Below are 24,251 nucleotides of genomic sequence, written 5' to 3'. Positions count from 1 at the left end.
GCGTCCCCACCTCAGATGTTAAAAACGCCTGTTTTTCACGTCCGGAGTTGCCGACGCTGGTCTGAATGTGGCCTTAGACTCCAATAGACAATGCAGCTAAGCTGGAGCCACTGATCATAGCGGTGCCCTAATAGGGAAATATAAAGTCTGATCCATAGGTACGAGCTCCTATAGAATATTTGACTATACACCGCCCATACAACAGTATTCCAATAATTGGAGATGCCGGTTACAAGTTTTTGGTATTATGGGGTGATTCAGGATTGGATTGGTTGGCAAATAATCACGGAGCCGAGTTGGGATTTTTTTGAGTTACGAAAACGGGCGCTGATGATATCGTGAATGATATAAGATATTTAGGAATGCGCTGACATTACCCGCCACGTGTGATCAAGCAGAGCGGCGGCGGCACGCTGCGTCCTGTCCAGCCTTTGCAGTGCCCGTCTCTCCGATGGCAGCGATTCCTGCCTAACAACCTGTCACAAATCACATTACATTTCCATGTGTCAGCGGCGCGAGGTCCTGCTCCCCGCGTTATACGGCGCAGCGCCCTGGCACGGAGCCGGCTGTGTAACCTCCAGCCCCTTCCCTCCATTAACTCTCAGAGTCTTGTCAGCCTGGCGGCAGATTATAGGCCTCTCCATAATGAAAAACCGGAGGCGAGCACAGAAGTGTCTGTACGGCGCGGCTCTCCACGCTCGCAGCGACGGAGGGGAGGGAGATCTGCCCACTCCGAGGGTTTACAAACCATAATTATGTGTCGGGTAGAAGAGCAAACCACCTCGGCTTGGAAGCTGACCTCTAACCCCGCGCCCAGCAGGACTCCCTCCGGTTATCTGCGGGAGAGATTGTCATAGGGAACAATTATCAGCCCTGCACACACGTCATAGGACAAAGCACCGGACACCTCACATTAATCCTATAGGTTTGATATAATATATATTAGATTTATCTGCCCAGGCGCTGCAATTTTGCTGAAAGAAAACCACGACGTGCCAGGTGTCGAAAGATGGTTGACAACAGAGAACAATAAATTGCTTATCCTCTACCGAGCAAACACGTCAGATTATCAGGAATTCAAAGCCGCCTCTACGGATCACGTCGGGCTGCGTTCACACGCCGCAGGCAAAATGCTTGTTTTGTTATTTGCAGTGATTTTCGCAAAATCGAGGAAAACTGCGCCATTTTGCTGCGACGTATGAACACGGCCATGATAACCACCCCCACAGGGGTTTACATCCTGCTCTCCCAGACTCCTGAATGGCTCACCTGCCTAGTCGCACAGTTATATGGTATTGAGGGATAACCAGATCGCTTTACCATTCAGGAGTGCAGGAAAGCTGGGTGGGAGCAGTTGCCTATTTTCAGATCTGGAGGTGCAGAGGAAGTCATGGTGGTGTGTGAGGAGAGGACATTAGGAAGGTGCCGGTCCCATCACAGTCCTTCACACGCTATAGTGGCCTCCCGGACAGGATATAAATCGCGGAGAGGCCATTAATAGGGCAGGTTTTCCAAACATTATAAGGCGTGTTCTGCAGAGATAATAGGGAAACGGCCTCTTCACTCCAATTATGTATATGATCTGTCTGGAGACTTATCTGCTGATCTTACGATGAGTCAGCTCCTCTTCAGAAGACCCCCATCCCCCTTCACCACACTCTACAACACTCCGAGTATGGCAATGGCATTACCACATAACATCACAGACCCCCCATGTGCCCGGGGTGGGGGTCATGGCAGATATAAAGCGGAGATCTACACCGATGCCACGGGCAGAGAAGTGCCACCGCACCGCTGCAGTATCCATAATAGCGGTAGAGGGGCTTTCAGGCTGCCATTGGTGCCCGTGCCCAATGTAACTACAACCTCGGCAGTGTCCTCATTGCTTTAGCACCAGGGAACACCCCACCCCCATACCAGCTTTTATCAGCTAAGATTTCATAGTCCTGTAAAGACCTGGTCAAGTACAGGCCGAGAAGTGACGCCGGATGACCCCCGCTGACATGGCACAGTGTTGGCTCGTGTTCACCCAATATAACCCCAGTCCTGTACATTGGGTATAATAACACCGCACGCTCACCTGGTTGATGGAATTGGCAGCACAAGAAGCCAGGCCGGTGCCAACAGAGGCCAAAAGGAAGCAGCTCAGGTCAAAGGGTACAGGAGCCATGGCGTAGCCGGCGGAAGCTGTGATCACCACCAAAGCTGCAAACACAGAGGGTGATATTATAGTTTGTGCCCGTGCAGTGCAGGATCTGACCTCACATGTCCTCCCGTTATATGGATCACACATGCCGGATTATCAAACTCCCGACTTTTTCATCTGGTACAATTTCTTGAGATTACAGATTAAAGGGGTATTCCCAACTCGGCGTATTTACAGGGTAGACCATAAATGTCTGGTAGATGCGGATCCCACACCTATATTGAGAATAGGGGTTCACGTCTATGGGAGATACGGAAACAGCTGAGAAAGCGGACGGGCTGTTTCTGTAACTCCTATAGAAACGAAAGGAGAAAGTTGTGTACAGGCACGGCCCTCTCCATGTTCAGTCTCTGGATGAAGCGGACACCACCTGAAGACGAACTGGGGTCCCAGAAGTGGTACACCCATCAATCAGACATTTCTGTTAGGAGTTCCCCTTTAACCCGTGACATCACTAGTCATCAAAGACGTGTAAGACTCCGCTCTCCTACTGTCAAATACGCTATAAAAAATTTACCCGCAAATGTATGTATCTACACGGGGGACCAGCGCTGCAGCCCCCCCCCCCCCCGGGTAATAAGACACGTACGATACACCCAGCGTAGAACCATTACACTTCTCATCATGTCCGCTGACTTAATGCCACTTGATATCTTCCCACTAAAGTCATTACTGCCGAGGATGTTAATTAGCAAATTCATTAAAATAATAAGAACAATCACCTCCGATAATAAAGAGGCAATTATTTTACTTATCTTTGTTTTTTTAATTGAATTTTCACACCAATATTGGACAGAACTGGAACTTATGACCTGATTAACCTTTACATGTCCACATTCTCATACAGGAAAAGTGGAGGGGTTAAAGGGTTAGACGGCAGATTTATGCGCGTAAAAAAACGTGCATAAATCTGTCCGGGTGTGCGTTGCGTTTTCCGTCGGTGTGCGTTGCGTTTTCCGTCGGTGTGCGTTGCGTTTTCCGTCGGTGTGCGTTGCGTTTTCCGTCGGTGTGCGTCGCATTTTCCGTCGGTGTGCGTTGTGTCCTGCATGTGTTTTTCACGCACTTGCAAGCACTTTTTTTTTCCAATGTAATTGATGCGTGAAACACGGACAGCAGACGGATGTGCGTCCTTGTGCTATCCGTGGTATTCACGCACCCATTGACTTCAGTGGGCGACTAAGTGCGTGAAAACTCACCAATATGGGAGATGCAGCGAGTTTCATGCAACAGACACCGGCTGTGTGAAAACTCCTGCCTGTGTGAACAGCCGCATTGAACTCAATGGGGCCGTGTGCGGTGCGTTGTTCCACCGAGAATCCCACTTGTCTGAATGAGCCCTTAATCCCATCTTATATTGCTAGGACATGACATCACTTTATGATCGATCGGGGTCTGACTCCTGGGACCCCCACCGATCCTGAGCATGTACAGGCCGCAGCGCTGATTGAATTGGAGTCGCGTTGGAGTTCACTTCAGAGGGGTCGGCCAGAAACGGTGAAGGGGACACAGCGCTACATCAGTATTGTGGCAACTTCATTCTCCGGATCATCGGGGTTCCCAGAGGTCATACCCCTGCCGATCATAAAGCGATGGCATATCCTAGCAATACGCCATCACTTTAAATATGGGCCTACCCCTTTAAATAAGTATGTCTACATAGATGTCAGTACTGACCGGAGAGTCTGATTTTGGACAGACGAGCGAATATTCCAGGTAATGTTAATAAATCCACTTTTATTTCCTTCCAGCCTTTGGGATGTGCGGTGGTTTGGGGAGAGGTTCCTTGCACTTGCTCGGTGGGCCCACCAGGGGACGGGTCTTTAATGGGCATCACGGCAGATACAGACTTCACTTCTTTCATGACGCGGTCTTCTTGTATCACGGACTCGGCCAGGTCCTGCTTTGGCTTTGCTCTCATGCATAAAGTCTGCTGCTGTGTCACATACTGAAAAGGACAGGAGATAAAGCCTAAAATATGTCTGAAGCCTCCGGATGGCCCCACTCGTTGTGATCGGCCATAACATTATTAGATGGGAACTCCCTTTTGAGATTATAATGGGACATGCATGTTAAGGCCCCACTGAAAAACTACCAAAGTAGTGAAGAATCCGATCAGGTTATGGGAGGGGGACTGAAAGCTTAGGGACGTTACCAAGTGCTGGATCAATGGGGTGCCGCCTCACAGTGCCCACAATATTATCCTCTAAGATGTCGGAATGGTAGAAGATGATCACTGGGGGTCCCGGCTTAGAGCCCACCCACCCATGCGATTCTGGTGAGCAACCGGTGGCTCTTCAGCTATTGCAAAACCACAAGTCCCAGTACGTCCGGACAGCCACTGGAGGTTGCAGACCACTGCTATGAGATGTCTCACTATGTTCTGAAAAGTCTACACCCCCTTTAAGGGACTATGAAGAGTTTTGCAGGTCTCTGCATGCAGCCAGCAGTGTAAACAATAGGGTCTATCCTTGTGGTTGTCACAGCCAAGGGACACGAGTAGCTCTCTCTAGAGTTTTTTTTCTATAGTGCTTTGCATACATATACTAGAAGAGACACTGTACTTCCATGTATACATAAACCTGGACGTAGCCATGGAAACCGGAATGAAAACCTCCATGCTTTACACTGCTGGCTGCATACAGAGAATTGGAAGATAATGAAGCAGTTACCAGTTTTGACAAGGTGACTTCTTATTTTACAGCTAACCAGCTTTGTTTATACAAAGGTTTCGAGCCCCTTTAAGAAATGTTAAAGGAATTGTACTTGGTTACAAAAACATGGCTGCAATAGTCCAGCAACAGCACCACACCTGGGTTGTGTGTGGTATTGCAGCTCAGTTCCTTTGAAGTAAACGGGGCTAAGCTGCAATACCACGCACCACCTGTGGACAGATGTGGCGCTGTTTCTTTATAAAAGCAGCCATGTTTTTCTATTGCTGTACAACCCCTTCAAGCATCACTTTTCCCCTGGAATGAAGGGACATTTTAAGAGGTATAAACTTATCTTTTTGCACGACATCATTGTACGAACCTTTCGTTTGGCCGGATGAAACATTAGCCACCGGTGGCATCTTCTCCTGCACGTTTGGAGCAGGCGGCATGCTGATGGTGACATCACGACTGTCCTCTGAATCTGTGCCAAACACATCCCAGCTACACCTGAAGATAAGGAAGAAAACGGCTGATGTCAGGACCTCCAACATACTGAGGATGCCTCTACTATTATCTATAGTCTCACACAAAAGTCTATCCCAAGACACGTCCAGGAACAGCTCACTCTGAAAATTTGTTTCAGGCCCAATGCACACATGCCGTTTTTAACACAATTTTTGGTGCAGTTTTTGATCCAAGCGCAGGAGGGGACACAATAGAGAAGACAAATTCATACGATTTACTAAAAAAAAATGCTTGTGCGAAGTGTGAATTCAGTTTAATAACATTTTAGTTACCAGCATTTGCCACTAGGGAGAGCTCAAGAGCTAATTGCATACTGTTGCTCTATTGAAGTCAGTAATATAACAGGATGTAGTGAGCTCCCTCTAGTGGTGGCCACAGGCAGCACACAACCCTATGTATATGCAGGGAATCTAGACCTCTGTAAAATAAATAAATAAAAATAAAATAAAAAAACGGAGCCCCGACCCGTATAAAGATGTATTATGAAATCATTCAGCACAGAATATTGGACCCGTTAACGGAAGTCATTTACTTTACAGCTCCATTTGAAACGCTATGCAGGGTGCAGGATTTCAGGCATCTAAGATGTTTCCAACCAGTCTGGTCAGGCAGCAGTAACATGAGGGAACACGGGGACCTATTCTTCAAAAAGATGGCGCCAGCGTGGACACTTCAATCACTGTAATACTAAATAAAGGGACAGTACAAGTGCTTCTATTAGCAGAACGGCACATCGGGGTACAGTCAGGGGGTTTTCAATTAGCAGAACTGTGCAGGGGAGATCAGTGGCGCCTGAGAGATCAGTGGAGGCGTGCTGTAGTTATGAAGGTGCGGATCCCTTGTGAAATGAATCAGAAGCGTAGATGATAATGCCCAATAATGTCAGATCCTTACAGGAAAGGACACAGAAGGAAGATACAAAATCTGGAGACTGCGGAGCACAAGAGGACACCAAGAGTAAACATGAAGACTACAAAACCCAAAGATTTGTGTCAGTCCTACGCTTTGGATAATCCCTTTATGTCAGATGGGTCCCATGACGATCAGGTTACAGGGGGTCCCGTTGTGTTTAATTCCCCTGCAGCGCCACCACAGGAAAAATTAAGTATTACAGTTTTTAATAAAATTAATGTAATACAAGGACATGTCATGGTCCTCCAGAGACTATCGCTTTGTAGCCGTTCTCTGCTATGGTTTATAGTTGGGGGACTGAACATGGGACCCCCATCTATAATGAACATTTTGTCATCTGATCTGGTCTGAGCTTCTAGTCTACCTCATAGGTAACAGACGCTGTGTGATAACCAATGACAGCAGCAATAATAGGAGCTATAGGGGCTGTCACCCTGCTATCTAGACCCGAAATCACAAAGATTTACATTGTTCTGCATTTACATTATCTCCTTGATCTCTCTGCCTTTTATACGGGACAACGATGGGGCAAACAACCACTCGAACGAAAACTCAATCCGGAGTAAATTACACTGCGCAGGAGACCCAACATGTCCTCTATACTACACCACACAGGAGAGCTGACAGATCCTCTATACTACACAACACAGGAGAGCTGACAGCTCCTCTATACTACACCACACAGGAGAGCTGACAGATCCTCTATACTACACCACACAGGAGAGCTGACAGATCCTCTATACTACACCACACAGGAGAGCTGACAGCTCCTCTATACTACACCACACAGGAGAGCTGACAGCTCCTCTATACTACACCACACAGGGGAGCTGACAGCTCCTCTATACTACACCACACAGGAGAGCTGACAGCTCCTCTATACTACACCACACAGGAGAGCTGACAGCTCCTCTATACTACACCACACAGGAGAGCTGACAGCTCCTCTATACTACACCACACAGGAGAGCTGACAGCTCCTCTATACTATACCACACAGGAGAGCTGACAGATCCTCTATACTACACCACACAGGAGAGCTGACAGATCCTCTATACTACACCACACAGGAGAGCTGACAGCTCCTCTATACTACACCACACAGGAGAGCTGACAGCTCCTCTATACTACACCACACAGAAGAGCTGACAGCTCCTCTATATTACACCACACAGGAGAGCTGACAGATCCTCTATACTACACCACACAGGAGAGCTGACAGATCCTCTATACTGCACCACACAGGAGAGCGGACAGCTCCTCTATACTACACCACACAGGAGAACTACACCACACAGGAGAACTGACAGAGCCTCTATACTACACCACACAGGAGAGCTGACAGCTCCTCTATACTACACCACACAGGAGAGCTGACAGCTCCTCTATACTACACCACACAGGAGAGCTGACAGCTCCTCTATACTACACCACACAGGAGAGCTGACAGCTCCTCTATACTACACCACACAGGAGAGCTGACCGCTCCTCTATACTACACCACACAGGAGAACTGACAGCTCCTCTATACTATACCACACAGGAGAGCTGACAGATCCTCTATACTACACCACACAGGAGAGCTGACAGATCCTCTATACTGCACCACACAGGAGAGCTGACATATCCTCTATACTACACCACACAGGAGAACTGACAGCTCCTCTATACTACACCACACAGGAGAGCTGACAGCTCCTCTATACTATACCACACAGGAGAGCTGACAGATCCTCTATACTACACCACACAGGAGAGCTGACAGCTCCTCTATACTACACCACACAGGAGAGCTGACAGCTCCTCTATACTACACCACACAGGAGAGCTGACAGCTCCTCTATACTACACCACACAGGAGAGCTGACAGCTCCTCTATACTACACCACACAGGAGAGCTGACAGCTCCTCTATACTACACCACACAGGAGAGATGACAGATCCTCTCTACTACACCACACAGGAGAACTGACAGTTCCCCTATACTACACCACACAGGAGAGCTGACAGATCCCCTATACTACACCACACAGGAGAGCTGACAGATCCTCTATACTACACCACACAGGAGAGCTGACATATCCTCTATACTACACCACACAGGAGAGCTGACAGATCCTCTATACTGCACCACACAGGAGAGCTGACATATCCTCTATACTACACCACACAGGAGAACTGACAGCTCCTCTATACTACACCACACAGGAGAGCTGACAGCTCCTCTATACTATACCACACAGGAGAGCTGACAGATCCTCTATACTACACCACACAGGAGAGCTGACAGCTCCTCTATACTACACCACACAGGAGAGCTGACAGCTCCTCTATACTACACCACACAGGAGAGCTGACAGCTCCTCTATACTACACCACACAGGAGAGCTGACAGCTCCTCTATACTACACCACACAGGAGAGCTGACAGCTCCTCTATACTACACCACACAGGAGAGATGACAGATCCTCTCTACTACACCACACAGGAGAACTGACAGTTCCCCTATACTACACCACACAGGAGAGCTGACAGATCCCCTATACTACACCACACAGGAGAGCTGACAGATCCTCTATACTACACCACACAGGAGAGCGGACAGCTCCTCTATACTACACCACACAGGAGAGCTGACAGATCCTCTATACTACACCACGCAGTAGAGCTGACAGGTCCTCTATACTACACCACACAGGAGAGCTGACAGATCCTCTATACTACACCACACAGGAGAGCTGACAGATCCTCTGTACTACACCACACAGGAGAGCTAACAGATCCTCTATACTACACCAGACAGGAGAGCTGACAGCTCCTCTATACTACACCACACAGGAGAGCTGACAGCTCCTCTATACTACACCACACAGGAGAACTGACAGATCCTCTATACTACACCACACAGGAGAACTGACAGATCCTCTATACTACACCACACAGGAGAGCGGACAGATCCTCTATACTACACCACACAGGAGAGCGGACAGATCCTCTATACTACACCACACAGGAGAGCGGACAGCTCCTCTATACTACACCACACAGGAGAGCTGACAGATCCCCTGTACTACACCACACAGAAGAGCTGACAGATCCTCTATACTACACCACACAGGAGAGCAGACAGATCCTCTATACTACACCACACAGGAGAGCTGACAGTTCCACTATACTACACCACACAGGAGAGCTGACAGATCCCCTATACTACACCACACAGGAGAGCTGACAGATCCTCTATACTACACCACACAGGAGAACTGACAGTTCCCCTATAATACACCACACAGGAGAGCTGACAGATCCCCTATACTACACCACACAGGAGAGCTGACAGATCCCCTATACTACACCACACAGGAGAGCGGACAGCTCCTCTATACTACACCACGCAGGAGAACTGACAGCTCCTCTATACTGCACCACACAGGAGAACTGACAGCTCCTCTATACTACACCACACAGGAGAGCTGACAGATCCTCTATACTACACCACACAGGAGAGCTGACAGCTCCTCTATACTACACTACACAGGAGAGCTGACAGCTCCTCTATACTACACCACACAGGAGAGCTGACAGATCCTCTATACTGCACCACACAGGAGAGCTGACAGATCCTCTATACTACACCACACAGGAGAGCTGACAGATCCTCTGTACTACACCAGACAGGAGAGCTGACAGCTCCTCTATACTACACCACACAGGAGAGCTCACAGCTCCTCTATACTACACCACACAGGAGATCGGACAGATCCCCTGTACTACACCACACAGAAGAGCTGACAGATCCTCTATACTACACCACACAGGAGAGCTGACAGATCCTCTATACTACCCAACACTGGAGAGCTGACAGATCCTCTGTACTACACCACACAGGAGAGCTGACAGCTCCTCTATACTACACCACACAGGAGAGCTGACAGCTCCTCTATACTACACCACACAGTAGAGCTGACAGATCCTCTATACTACACCACACAGGAGAGCTGACAGATCCTCTATACTACACCACACAGGAGAGATGACAGATCCTCTATACTACACCACACAGGAGAGCTGACAGATCCTCTATACTACACCACACAGGAGAGCTGACAGCTCCTCTATACTACACCACACAGGAGAGCTGACAGATCCTCTATACTACACCACACAGGAGAGCTGACAGATCCTCTATACTACACCACACAGGAGAGCTGACAGATCCTCTATACTACACCACACAGGAGAACTGACAGATGCTCTATACTGCACCACACAGGAGAGCTGACAGCTCCTCTATACTACACCACACAGGAGAACTGACAGATCCTCTATACTACACCACACAGGAGAGCTGACAGCTCCTCTATACTGCACCACACAGGAGAGCTGACATATCCTCTATACTATACCACACAGGAGAGCTGACAGATCCTCTATACTACACCACACAGGAGAGCTGACAGCTCCTCTATACTACACCACACAGGAGAGCTGACAGCTCCTCTATACTACACCACACAGGAGAGATGACAGATCCTCTATACTACACCACAAAGGAGAGATGACAGCTCCTCTATACTACACCACACAGGAGAGCTGACAGCTCCTCTATACTACACCACACAAGAGAGATGACATGTCCTTTATACTACACCACACAGGAGAGCTGACAGATCCCCTATACTACACCACACAGGAGAGCTGACAGCTCCTCTATACTACACCACACAGGAGAACTGACAGCTCCTCTATACTACACCACACAGGAGAGCTGACATATCCTCTATACTATACCACACAGGAGAGCTGACAGATCCTCTATACTACACCACACAGGAGAGCTGACAGCTCCTCTATACTACACCACACAGGAGAGCTGACAGCTCCTCTATACTACACCACACAGGAGAGATGACAGATCCTCTATACTACACCACAAAGGAGAGATGACAGCTCCTCTATACTACACCACACAGGAGAGCTGACAGCTCCTCTATACTACACCACACAAGAGAGATGACATGTCCTTTATACTACACCACACAGGAGAGCTGACAGATCCCCTATACTACACCACACAGGAGAGCTGACAGATCCTCTATACTACACCACACAGGAGAACTGACAGATCCTCTATACTACACCACACAGGAGAACTGACAGCTCCTCTATACTACACCACACAGAAGAGCTGACTGCTCCTCTATACTACACCACACAGGAGAGCTGACTGCTCCTCTATACTACACCACACAGGAGAGCTGACAGCTCCTCTATACTACCCCATACAGGAGAGCTGACAGATTCTCTATACTACACCACACAGGAGAACTGACAGCTCCTCTATACTACACTACACAGGAGAACTGACAGATCCTCTATACTACACCACACAGGAGAGCCGACATATCCTCTATACTACACCACACAGGAGAGCTGACAGATCCTCTATACTACACCACACAGGAGAGCTGACAGCACCTCTATACTACACCACACAGGAGAGCTGACAGATCCTCTATACTACACCACACAGGAGAGCTGACAGCTCCTCTATACTACACCACACAGGAGAGCTGACAGATCCCCTATACTACACCACACAGGAGAGCTGACAGATGCTCTATACTTTAAAATAAAACCTATGACGAACTCTTTGGTCTACTGGAATAGCCCTATAAAGAGTTAAAGGGCATCTTTAGTATGAAAAGACTGTTTTAGATCACATAGCTATGTATAAAAAATTGAAAACTTTCTTGGAAAAAATAAGTGTTTTTCGATTGGAGCTTTCTACCTTAAGGAATAAACTGAGAAAACACTGTGGTCTCTCTCTCTTTCTAGTAAACTAAACTTCCCCCTCAATCAGATATTCTTTTGTCAAAGACCAAAGTGCAAATTGGTGAAAAAACATGTCAAGCGAGCCCTTTTACGAGATCATTAGGCCGGCATTAAACAAACACACTGCTAACGTTTTTCCAGTCGCCGCGTCATTCTGGGGCTTTGGTGCCATGTTTATGTGGAACGGTAGGGAAATGAAAAACGACTGCGCTCGTACAGAGGCCTGTTATACTAGTCAGCGGCGAGTTACCTCAGTGGAAAGATTAATGCTAAATATCATGTAAGGAGGTAAACAAGCACGGGACGAGGGAAGCTCTTAAATATGATTACACGAGTACATATACACCGCAGGTGAGACTGGAGCGTAATAAACAACCAATGCATTATACACTACCCTGCTACACACCACATCAATCATTAGGATCCTGCCACTTACTCAAAGGAGATCTACTAGAAGAAATATATAAAGGGCCCTTTACAGCACATTGCCTGATATCTTGCTTCTAGGCTGAGATCTGATCGGTAGTCAGTAGTGCAGCCTCAGGCTTTGGGTCTGAGACTTTAGCGTTTTAGAACATCATGTCCCTTTCTAATTTCTGTCAAGTGCAGTCATGGAGACCTTGTGTGGATCCGAGTCACCATCCACAGCAACATCTACATCCGGCCTGGCTTATCTAGGAAGAAACATAAGTATGTGTGTCAGTGTCCCGTCACCCAAACCTCAGTGTGTCATTGTCCTGTACCCCAAGTGTCAGTGTATCATCGTGTACCCCAAGTGTCAGTGTATCATTATCCTGTACCCCAAGTGTCAGTGTATCATTATCCTGTACCCCAAGTGTCAGCGTATCATTATCCTGTACCCCAAGTGTCAGCGTGTCATTATCCTGTACCCCAAGTGTCAGCGTGTCATTATCCTGTACCCCAAGTGTCAGCGTGTCATTATCCTGTACCCCAAGTGTCAGTGTGTCATTATCCTGTACCCCAAGTGTCAGCGTGTCATTATCCTGTACCCCAAGTGTCAGTGTATCATTATCCTGTACCCCAAGTGTCAGTGTGTCATTATCCTGTACCCCAAGTGTCAGTGTGTCATTATCCTGTACCCCAAGTGTCAGTGTGTCATTATCCTGTACCCCAAGTGTCAGTGTGTCATTATCCTGTACCCCAAGTGTCAGTGTATCATTATCCTGTACCCCAAGTGTCAGTGTCTCATTATCCTGCACCCCAAGTGTCAGCGTGTCATTATCCTGTACTCCAAGTGTCAGCGTGTCATTATCCTGTACCCCAAGTGTCAGCGTGTCATTATCCTGTACCCCAAGTGTCAGTGTATCATTATCCTGTACCCCAAGTGTCAGTGTGTCATTATCCTGTACCCCAAGTGTCAGTGTGTCATTATCCTGTCCCCCAAGTGTCAGTGTATCATTATCCTGTACCCCACGTGTCAGTGTATCATTATCCTGTACCCCAAGTGTCAGTGTGTCATTATCCTGTACCCCAAGTGTCAGTGTGTCATTATCCTGTACCCCAAGTGTCAGTGTATCATTATCCTGTACCCAAAGTGTCAGCGTGTCATTATCCTGTCCCCAAGTGTCAGCGTGTAATTATCATGTACCCCAAGTGTCAGTGTATCATTATCCTGTACCCCAAGTGTCAGTGTATCATTATCCTGTACCCCAAGTGTCCGTGTATCATTATCCTGTACCCCAAGTGTCAGTGTATAACTATCCTGTACCCCATGTGCCAGTGTGTCATTATCCTGTACCCCAAGTGTCAGCGTGTCATTATCATGTACCCCAAGTGTCAGTGTGTCATTATCCTGTACCCCAAGTGTCAGTGTGTCATTATCCTGTACCCCAAGTGTTAGTGTGTCATTATCCTGTACCCCAAGTGTCAGTGTATCATTATCCTGTACCCCAAGTGTCAGTGTATCGTCATGTACCCCAAGTGTCAGTGTATCATTATCCTGTACCCCAAGTGTCAGTGTGTCATTATCCTGTCCCCCAAGTGTCAGTGTATCATTATTCTGTACCCCAAGTGTCAGTGTCCCGTCACCCAAACCTCAGTGTGTCATTGTCCTGTACCCCAAGTGTCAGTGTATCATCGTGTACCCCAAGTGTCAGTGTATCATTATCCTGTACCCCAAGTGTCAGCGTGTCATTATCCTGTACCCCAAGTGTCAGTGTGTCATTATCGTGTACCCCAAGTGTCAGTGTGTCATTATCCTGTACCCCAAGTGTCATTATCCTGTACCCCAAGTGTCAGCGTGTCATTATCATGTACCCCAAGTGTCAGTGTATCATTATCCTGCACCCCAAGTGCTACCATGTCATTGTTTGGAGACTCCACAGTCAGGTTGCCTTACTGAGAATCATGGGGGAGGGTAGACAGAATAATGATATTTAAGGTTTTCACATAAGAAAGTAGGGAGGCCGCAGAACACGTTGTCAATCCTTGAGAAAGACCAACACCTGGGTGGAAATGTCGCTATTTATTATGGTGAAATAAAAGACACCTTTTTGATACTTTGATACCGTATGTTGCGGTCGCTCTACTTTCTTGTGTCTACTTTGGAGTTGGACTGGCTACGACTCGACACTGCTGGCACCGGCTGAAAATGTTCTCCTGACAGAACGTTCACTGTGAGTGTTTCCTGGGACTGTGATGTGCTGCTGGTCCCTTTATCTTTAGGTTCTCACAAGTTATTCACTGAAACTCCTTTGTCATTTCCGCAGGCAGCGAGATCACGGAGTGGACTCACAGGGCAGCCATATTGTTGGCTCCCGTCTACAGAACATGTTCCTCGGTTACATGATCATTGGATAAGGCCACATAATACTACACGTATAGAACGTAAAATATGATTATTATTTTGCGGACCCACAATTAGTCACTTTCAACATTTCACTTTCAAGGGAGAAAAAAAACCTTCCGGCATCGGCAGCTGTCACATCATAAAGGGCCGATGTAGCTGGTAAACCGGGCTCAATAAAAACGGCATTTATGGCCTTGGTAGGTTACGATCTCGCAGGAATATTTCCACTACTTGTAGCAGTATGAAGAGTTTTACGGGGCGTGCGATTACCCACGGGGTTGTTTAGTTATGCCACACTGGAAAAGTACAAGAGCTGATTTCTAAGAGTTTCCATCTTAACTGCGTCTTGGCGCTGAGCGCTCATATAGTAAAGCAAGAAACTTTTATTGGGTAAACTCACTCTCTCACCCTGTATTTTCTAGCCGGGACACAGCACTTGACGTAATAGAGTGACGTTCATATACCGTTTTTTACCTACATTTAATGTCTATGTGTATGTTCACACGGCTTATTTACGGACGTAATTCAGGATAAATAATATATGTACACAGTGACTCCACCAGCAGAATAGTGAGTGCAGCTCTGGAGTATAATACAGGATGTAACTCAGGATCAGTACAGGATAAGTAATGTAATGTATGTACACAGTGACTCCACCAGCAGAATAGTGAGTGCAGCTCTGGAGTATAATACAGGATGTAACTCAGGATCAGTACAGGATAAGTAATGTAATGTATGTACACAGTGACTCCACCAGCAGAATAGTGAGTGCAGCTCTGGAGTATAATACAGGTTGTAACTCAGGATCAGTACAGGATAAGTAATGTAATGTATGTACACAGTGACTCCACCAGCAGAATAGTGAGTGCAGCTCTGGAGTATAATACAGGTTGTAACTCAGGATCAGTACAGGATAAGTAATGTAATGTATGTACACAGTGACTCCACCAGCAGAATAGTGAGTGCAGCTCTGGAGTATAATACAGGATGTAACTCAGGATCAGTACAGGATAAGTAATGTAATGTATGTACACAGTGACTCCACCAGCAGAATAGTGGGTGCAGCTCTGGAGTATAATACAGGTTGTAACTCAGGATCAGTACAGGATAAGTAATGTAATGTATGTACACAGTAACTCCACCAGCAGAATAGTGGGTGCAGCTCTGGAGTATAATACAGGATGTAACTCAGGATCAGTACTGGATAAGTAATGTATGTACACAGTGACTCCACCAGCAGAATAGTGAGTGCAGCTCTGGAGTATAATACAGGATGTAACTCAGGATCAGTACAGGATAAGTAATGTAATGTATGTACACAGTGACTCCACCAGCAGAATAGTGAGTGCAGCTCTGGAGTATAATACAGGATGTAAATCAGGATCAGTACAGGATAAGTAATGTAATGTATGTACACAGTGACTCCACCAGCAGAATAGTGAGTGCAGCTCTGGAGTATAATACAGGATGTAACTCAGGATCAGTACAGGATAAGTAATGTAATGTATGTACACAGTGACTCCACCAGCAGAATAGTGAGTGCAGCTCTGGAGTATAATACAGGATGTAACTCAGGATCAGTACAGGATAAGTAATGTAATGTATGTACACAGTGACTCCACCAGCAGAATAGTGAGTGCAGCTCTGGAGTATAATACAGGATGTAACTCAGGATTAGTACAGGATAAGTAATGTATGTACACAGTGACTCCACCAGCAGAATAGTGAGTGCAGCTCTGGAGTATAATACATGATATAACTCAGGATCAGTACAGGATATGTAATGTGTGTACACAGTGACTCCACCAGCAGAATAGTGAGTGCAGCTCTGGAGTATAATACACGATATAACTCAGGATCAGTACAGGATAAGTAATGTAATGTATGTACACAGTGACTCCACCAGCAGAATAGTGAGTGCTGCTCTGGAGTATAATACAGGATGTAACTCCGGATCAGTACAGAATAAGTAATGTAATGTATGTATACAGTGACTCCACCAGCAGAATAGTGAGTGCAGCTCTGGAGTATAATACAGGATGTAACTCAGGATCAGTACAGGATAAGTAATGTATGTACACAGTGACTCCACCAGCAGAATAGTGAGTGCAGCTCTGGAGTATAATACAGAATGTAACTCAGGATCAGTATAGGATAAGTAATGTAATGTATGTACACAGTGACTCCACCAGCAGAATAGTGAGTGCAGCTCTGGAGTATAATACAGGATGTAACTCCGGATCAGTACAGGATAAGTAATGTAATGTATGTACACAGTGACTCCACCAGCAGAATAGTGAGTGTAGCTCTGGAGTATAATACAGAATGTAACTCAGGATCAGTACAGGATAAGTAATGTAATGTATGTACACAGTGACTCCACCAGCAGAATAGTGAGTGCAGCTCTGGAGTATAATACAGGATGTAACTCCGGATCAGTACAGGATAAGTAATGTAATGTATGTACACAGTGACTCCACCAGCAGAATAGTGAGTGCAGCTCTGGAGTATAATACAGGATGTAACTCAGGATCAGTACAGGATAAGTAATGTAATGTATGTATACAGTGACTCGACCAGCAGAATGGTGAGTGCAGCTCTGGAGTATAATACAGGATATAACTCAGGATCAGTACAGGATAAGTAATGTAATGTATGTACACAGTGACTCCACCAGCAGAATAGTGAGTGCTGCTCTGGAGTATAATACAGGATGTAACTCCGGATCAGTACAGGATAAGTAATGTAATGTATGTACACAGTGACTCCACCAGCAGAATAGTGAGTGCAGCTCTGGAGTATAATACAGGATATAACACAGGATCAGTACAGGATAAGTAACGTAATGTATGTACACAGTGACTCCACCAGCAGAATAGTGAGTGCAGTTCTGGAGTATAATACAGGATGTAACTCCGGATCAGTACAGGATAAGTAATGTAATGTATGTACACAGTGACTCCACCAGCAGAATAGTGAGTGCAGCTCTGGAGTATAATACACGATATAACTCAGGATCAGTACAGGATAAGTAATGTAATGTATGTACACAGTGACTCCACCAGCAGAATAGTGAGTGCTGCTCTGGAGTATAATACAGGATGTAACTCCGGATCAGTACAGAATAAGTAATGTAATGTATGTATACAGTGACTCCACCAGCAGAATAGTGAGTGCAGCTCTGGAGTATAATACAGGATGTAACTCAGGATTAGTACAGGATAAGTAATGTATGTACACAGTGACTCCACCAGCAGAATAGTGAGTGCAGCTCTGGAGTATAATACATGATATAACTCAGGATCAGTACAGGATATGTAATGTGTGTACACAGTGACTCCACCAGCAGAATAGTGAGTGCAGCTCTGGAGTATAATACACGATATAACTCAGGATCAGTACAGGATAAGTAATGTAATGTATGTACACAGTGACTCCACCAGCAGAATAGTGAGTGCTGCTCTGGAGTATAATACAGGATGTAACTCCGGATCAGTACAGAATAAGTAATGTAATGTATGTATACAGTGACTCCACCAGCAGAATAGTGAGTGCAGCTCTGGAGTATAATACAGGATGTAACTCAGGATCAGTACAGGATAAGTAATGTATGTACACAGTGACTCCACCAGCAGAATAGTGAGTGCAGCTCTGGAGTATAATACAGAATGTAACTCAGGATCAGTATAGGATAAGTAATGTAATGTATGTACACAGTGACTCCACCAGCAGAATAGTGAGTGCAGCTCTGGAGTATAATACAGGATGTAACTCCGGATCAGTACAGGATAAGTAATGTAATGTATGTACACAGTGACTCCACCAGCAGAATAGTGAGTGTAGCTCTGGAGTATAATACAGAATGTAACTCAGGATCAGTACAGGATAAGTAATGTAATGTATGTACACAGTGACTCCACCAGCAGAATAGTGAGTGCAGCTCTGGAGTATAATACAGGATGTAACTCAGGATCAGTACAGGATAAGTAATGTAATGTATGTATACAGTGACTCGACCAGCAGAATGGTGAGTGCAGCTCTGGAGTATAATACAGGATATAACTCAGGATCAGTACAGGATAAGTAATGTAATGTATGTACACAGTGACTCCACCAGCAGAATAGTGAGTGCTGCTCTGGAGTATAATACAGGATGTAACTCCGGATCAGTACAGGATAAGTAATGTAATGTATGTACACAGTGACTCCACCAGCAGAATAGTGAGTGCAGCTCTGGAGTATAATACAGGATGTAACTCAGGATCAGTACAGGATAAGTAATGTAATGTATGTATACAGTGACTCGACCAGCAGAATAGTGAGTGCAGCTCTGTAGTATAATACAGGATATAACTCAGGATCAGTACAGGATAAGTAATATAATGTATGTACACAGTGACTCCACCAGCAGAATAGTGAGTGCAGCTCTGGAGTATAATACAGGATATAACACAGGATCAGTACAGGATAAGTAACGTAATGTATGTACACAGTGACTCCACCAGCAGAATAGTGAGTGCAGTTCTGGAGTATAATACAGGATGTAACTCCGGATCAGTACAGGATAAGTAATGTAATGTATGTACACAGTGACTCCACCAGCAGAATAGTGAGTGCAGCTCTGGAGTATAATACACGATATAACTCAGGATCAGTACAGGATAAGTAATGTAATGTATGTACACAGTGACTCGACCAGCAGAATAGTGAGTGCAGCTCTGGAGTATAATACAGGATAAGTAGTGTAATGTATGTACACAGTGACTCCACCAGCAGAATAGTGAGTGCAGCTCTGGAGTATAATACAGGATATAACACAGGATCAGTACAGGATAAGTAATGTAATGTATGTACACAGTGACTCCACCAGCAGAATAGTGAGTGCAGCTCTGGAGTATAATACAGGATATAACTCAGGATCAGTACAGGATAAGTAATGTAATGTATGTACACAGTGACTCCATCAGCAGAATAGCGAGTGCAGCTCTGGAGTATAATACAGAATGTAACTCAGGATCAGTACAGGATAAGTAATGTAATGTATGTACACAGTACCTCCACCAGCAGAATAGTGAGTGCAGCTCTGGAGTATAATACAGGATGTAACTCAGGATCAGTACAGGATAAGTAATGTAATGTATGTACACAGTGACTCCACCAGCAGAATAGTGAGTGCAGCTCTGGAGTATAATACAGGATGTAACTCAGGATCAGTACAGGATAAGTAATGTAATGTATGTACACAGTGACTCCACCAGCAGAATAGTGAGTGCAGCTCTGGAGTATAATACAGGATGTAACTCAGGATCAGTACAGGATAAGTAATGTATGTACACAGTGACTTTACCAGCAGAATAGTGAGTGCAGCTCTGGAGTATAATACAGGATGTAACTCAGGATCAGTACAGGATAAGTAATGTAATGTATCTACACAGTGACCCCACCAGCAGAATAGTGAGTGCAGCTCTGGAGTACAATACAGGGTGTAACTCAGGATCAGTACAGGATAAGTAATGTAATGTATGTACACAGTGACTCCACCAGCAGAATAGTGAGTGCAGCTCTGGAGTATAATACAGGATGTAACTCAGGATCAGTACAGGATAAGTAATGTAATGTATGTACACAGTGACTCCACCAGCAGAATAGTGAGTGCAGCTCTGGAGTATAATACAGGATGTAACTCAGGATCAGTACAGGATAAGTAATGTAATGTATGTACACAGTGACTCCACCAGCAGAATAGTGAGTGCAGCTCTGGAGTATAATACAGGATGTAACTCAGGATCAGTACAGGATAAGTAATATAATGTATGTACACAGTGACTCCACCAGCAGAATAGTGAGTGCAGCTCTGGAGTGTAATACAGGATGTAACTCAGGATCAGTACAGGATAAGTAATGTAATGTATGTACACAGTGACTCCACCAGCAGAATAGTGAGTGCAGCTCTGGAGTATAATACAGGATGTAACTCAGGATCAGTACAGGATAAGTAATGTAATGTATGTACACAGTGACTCCACCAGCAGAATAGTGAGTGCAGCTCTGGAGTGTATACATGGGGTATTATATGTAACTATACACACAGGGCTTCTATAACAACATGAAGTCATTCTGTGTCAGTGTGTCGTTGTTCTTTACCACAAATGTCACGGTATTATTGCTCTGCCCCCCGGGATATTGTGGTCTCTGTGACGTCACTGCTCGGCGCCTCCTCTATAGATGAGGTCACCAGTACTGTACACTATGTATACTTCGATGTGTACTGCACGGCTCTTCCCAGGAGCTGACACTTCCATGTCATAGTGTCTCTCACTTCAGACACGACCTGATCCACCTCACTCTGAGCCTTAACCCGGAGAACCGCAGCTGCCCGCCACCCACAGCATCCCCCTGACAGCAGCCACACTCCGTCATAGCACCCGTATCACCCTGACACCCTTCACTTTCATACCTCTCATACTTCGCCCGCTGTGCCCTCTCACTTCATGCGCGCCGCCATCTTGCCAACGACGTCACGCCGACGCTTCCTGTGACGCACTTCCGCGCTGCATTAGCCGGGTTACTAGAGGTCATGTGTGCCGTGAAGCCTCTGTTCTGTGTGGCCATGCTGGGTGTTGTAGTTTTCCGCCTACTGTAGTGTATACCATACCAACTATGTCAAGTAATACTCTTTTGGGAAATTATATTTCCCAGCATGCGTCATATAAGACCTGGTGGGGGTTGTAGTGACTTTATGGCATGCCATGACATAATAACAAGCCGCGCTTTCCTCCTCCAGAGTCTATATTCCATACAGTTCAGCCTGTGTAGCTGCACTTGCTGTAGGACTACAAGTCCCAGCCTGCCTAACCAGGCTAATAGAGAGACTACAAGTCCTAGCATGGCTTGCTGGTGTGTGATATGCTGGGAGTTACAGTTCTAGAACAGCTACCCGCCTGTCATAACGAATAACTGGGAATTGTAGTTTGACAGCAGATTGACGCAGGCAAATGACCTGTGATGTAGAGGTCTAAGCTGACAGTGGAATTTGTTGATGCATGCTGGGTTTTGTAGTTCTACACATGGGATTGTAGTGCATGTGGTGAGATGTGAGGTTCCCCATGGTGGTACTACAAATCCCAGCATGCACATTACCTGCAGCCATAGGTATTTTCCACACTAGCTCTTCCCCCGCTTTGTGTTCGGGTATCTATTACTAACAATGAACAGGTCTTGTATGAATGGTTCTACCAGTACATCACCATTATACACCTTATATATAGAAATAATATACATCAATAGTGGAGTATCTGTGTACATATATACATTACATTACTTATCCTGTACTGATCCTGAGTTATATCCTGTATTATACTCCAGAGCTGCACTCACTATTCTGCTGGTGCAGTCACTGTTTACATACATTACTTATCCTGTACTGATCCTGAGTTATATCCTGTATTATACTCCAGAGCTGCACTCACTATTCTGCTGGTGGAGTCACTGTGTACATACATTACATTACTTATCCTGTACTGATCCTGAGTTACATCCTGTATTATACTCCAGAGCTGCACTCACTATTCTGCTGGTGGAGTCACTGTGTACATACATTACATTACTTATCCTGTACTGATCCTGAGTTACATCCTGTATTATACTCCAGAGCTGCACTCACTATTCTGCTGGTGGAGTCACTGTGTACATACATTACATTACTTATCCTGTACTGATCCTGAGTTACATCCTGTATTATACTCCAGAGCTGCACTCACTATTCTGCTGGTGGAGTCACTGTGTACATACATTACATTACTTATCCTGTACTGATCCCGAGTTACATCCTGTATTATAGTCCAGAGCTGCACTCACTATTCTGCTGATGGAGTCACTGTGTACATACATTACATTACTTATCCTGTACTGATCCTGAGTTACATCCTGTATTATACTTCAGAGCTGCACTCACTATTCTGCTGGTGGAGTCAGTGTGTACATACATTACTTATCCTGTACTGATCCTGAGTTACATCCTGTATTATACTCCAGAGCTGCACTCTCTATTCTGCTGGTGGAGTCACTGTGTACATACATTACATTACTTATCCTGTACTGATCCTGAGTTACATCCTGTATTATACTCTAGAGCTGCACTCACTATTCTGCTGATGGAGTCACTGTGTACATACATTACATTACTTATCCTGTACTGATCCTGAGTTATATCCTGTATTATACTCCAGAGCTGCACTCACTATTCTGCTGGTGGAGTCACTGTGTACATACATTACATTACTTATCCTGTACTGATCCTGAGTTACATGCTGTATTATACTCCAGAGCTGCACTCTCTATTCTGCTGGTGGAGTCACTGTGTACATACATTACATTACTTATCCTGTACTGATCCTGAGTTACATCCTGTATTATACTCCAGAGCTGCACTCACTATTCTGCTGATGGAGTCACTGTGTACATACATTACATTACTTATCCTGTACTGATCCTGAGTTATATCCTGTATTATACTCCAGAGCTGCACTCACTATTCTGCTGGTGGAGTCACTGTGTACATACATTACATTATTTATCCTGTACTGATCCTGAGTTACATCCTGTATTATACTCCAGAGCTGCACTCACTATTCTGCTGGTGGAGTCACTGTGTACATACATTACTTATCCTGTACTGATCCAGAGTTACATCCTGTATTATACTCCAGAGCTGCACTCACTATTCTGCTGGTGGAGTCACTGTGTACATACATTACATTACTTATCCTGTACTGATCCTGAGTTATATCCTGTATTATACTTCAGAGCTGCACTCACTATTCTGCTGGTTGAGTCACTGTGTACATACATTACATTACTTATCCTGTACTGATCCTGAGTTACATCCTGTATTATACTCCAGAGCTGCACTCACTATTCTGCTGGTGGAGTCACTGTGTACATACATTACATTACTTATCATGTACTGATCCTGAGTTATATCCTGTATTATACTACAGAGCTGCACTCACTATTCTGCTGGTGGAGTCACTGTGTACATACATTACATTACTTATCCTGTACTGATCCTGAGTTACATCCTGTATTATACTTCAGAGCTGCACTCACTATTCTGCTGGTGGAGTCAGTGTGTACATACATTACTTATCCTGTGCTGATCCTGAGTTACATCCTGTATTATACTCCAGTGCTGCACTCTCTATTCTGCTGGTGGAGTCACTGTGTACATACATTACATTACTTATCCTGTACTGATCCTGAGTTATATCCTGTATTATACTTCAGAGCTGCACTCACTATTCTGCTGGTTGAG

General features: G+C 45.5%; 1 protein-coding gene across 1 annotated transcript in view; it reads right to left on the bottom strand.

The window, feature by feature from the left end:
* The window catches only part of COX10 (cytochrome c oxidase assembly factor heme A:farnesyltransferase COX10), a 111,531-nt gene extending 90,057 nt beyond the window's left edge, over window positions 1-21,474 (bottom strand). Inside the window, exons 1-4 of the mRNA XM_075846433.1 lie at window positions 21,396-21,474; window positions 5,237-5,364; window positions 3,881-4,151; window positions 2,081-2,205 (exon numbers count right to left, since the gene is read on the bottom strand). Coding sequence (XP_075702548.1) covers window positions 2,081-2,205; window positions 3,881-4,151; window positions 5,237-5,364; window positions 21,396-21,402 — 531 coding nt within the window. The 5' untranslated portion in view covers window positions 21,403-21,474. The remainder of the gene's footprint in view (window positions 1-2,080; window positions 2,206-3,880; window positions 4,152-5,236; window positions 5,365-21,395) is intronic.
* Between the last annotated feature and the right edge of the window lie 2,777 nt (window positions 21,475-24,251).

Source organism: Rhinoderma darwinii, chromosome 13 (genome assembly GCF_050947455.1).
Source record: "Rhinoderma darwinii isolate aRhiDar2 chromosome 13, aRhiDar2.hap1, whole genome shotgun sequence".
Classification (NCBI taxonomy): domain Eukaryota; kingdom Metazoa; phylum Chordata; class Amphibia; order Anura; family Rhinodermatidae; genus Rhinoderma; species Rhinoderma darwinii.
This window is presented reverse-complemented; position numbering and strand designations above follow the sequence as displayed.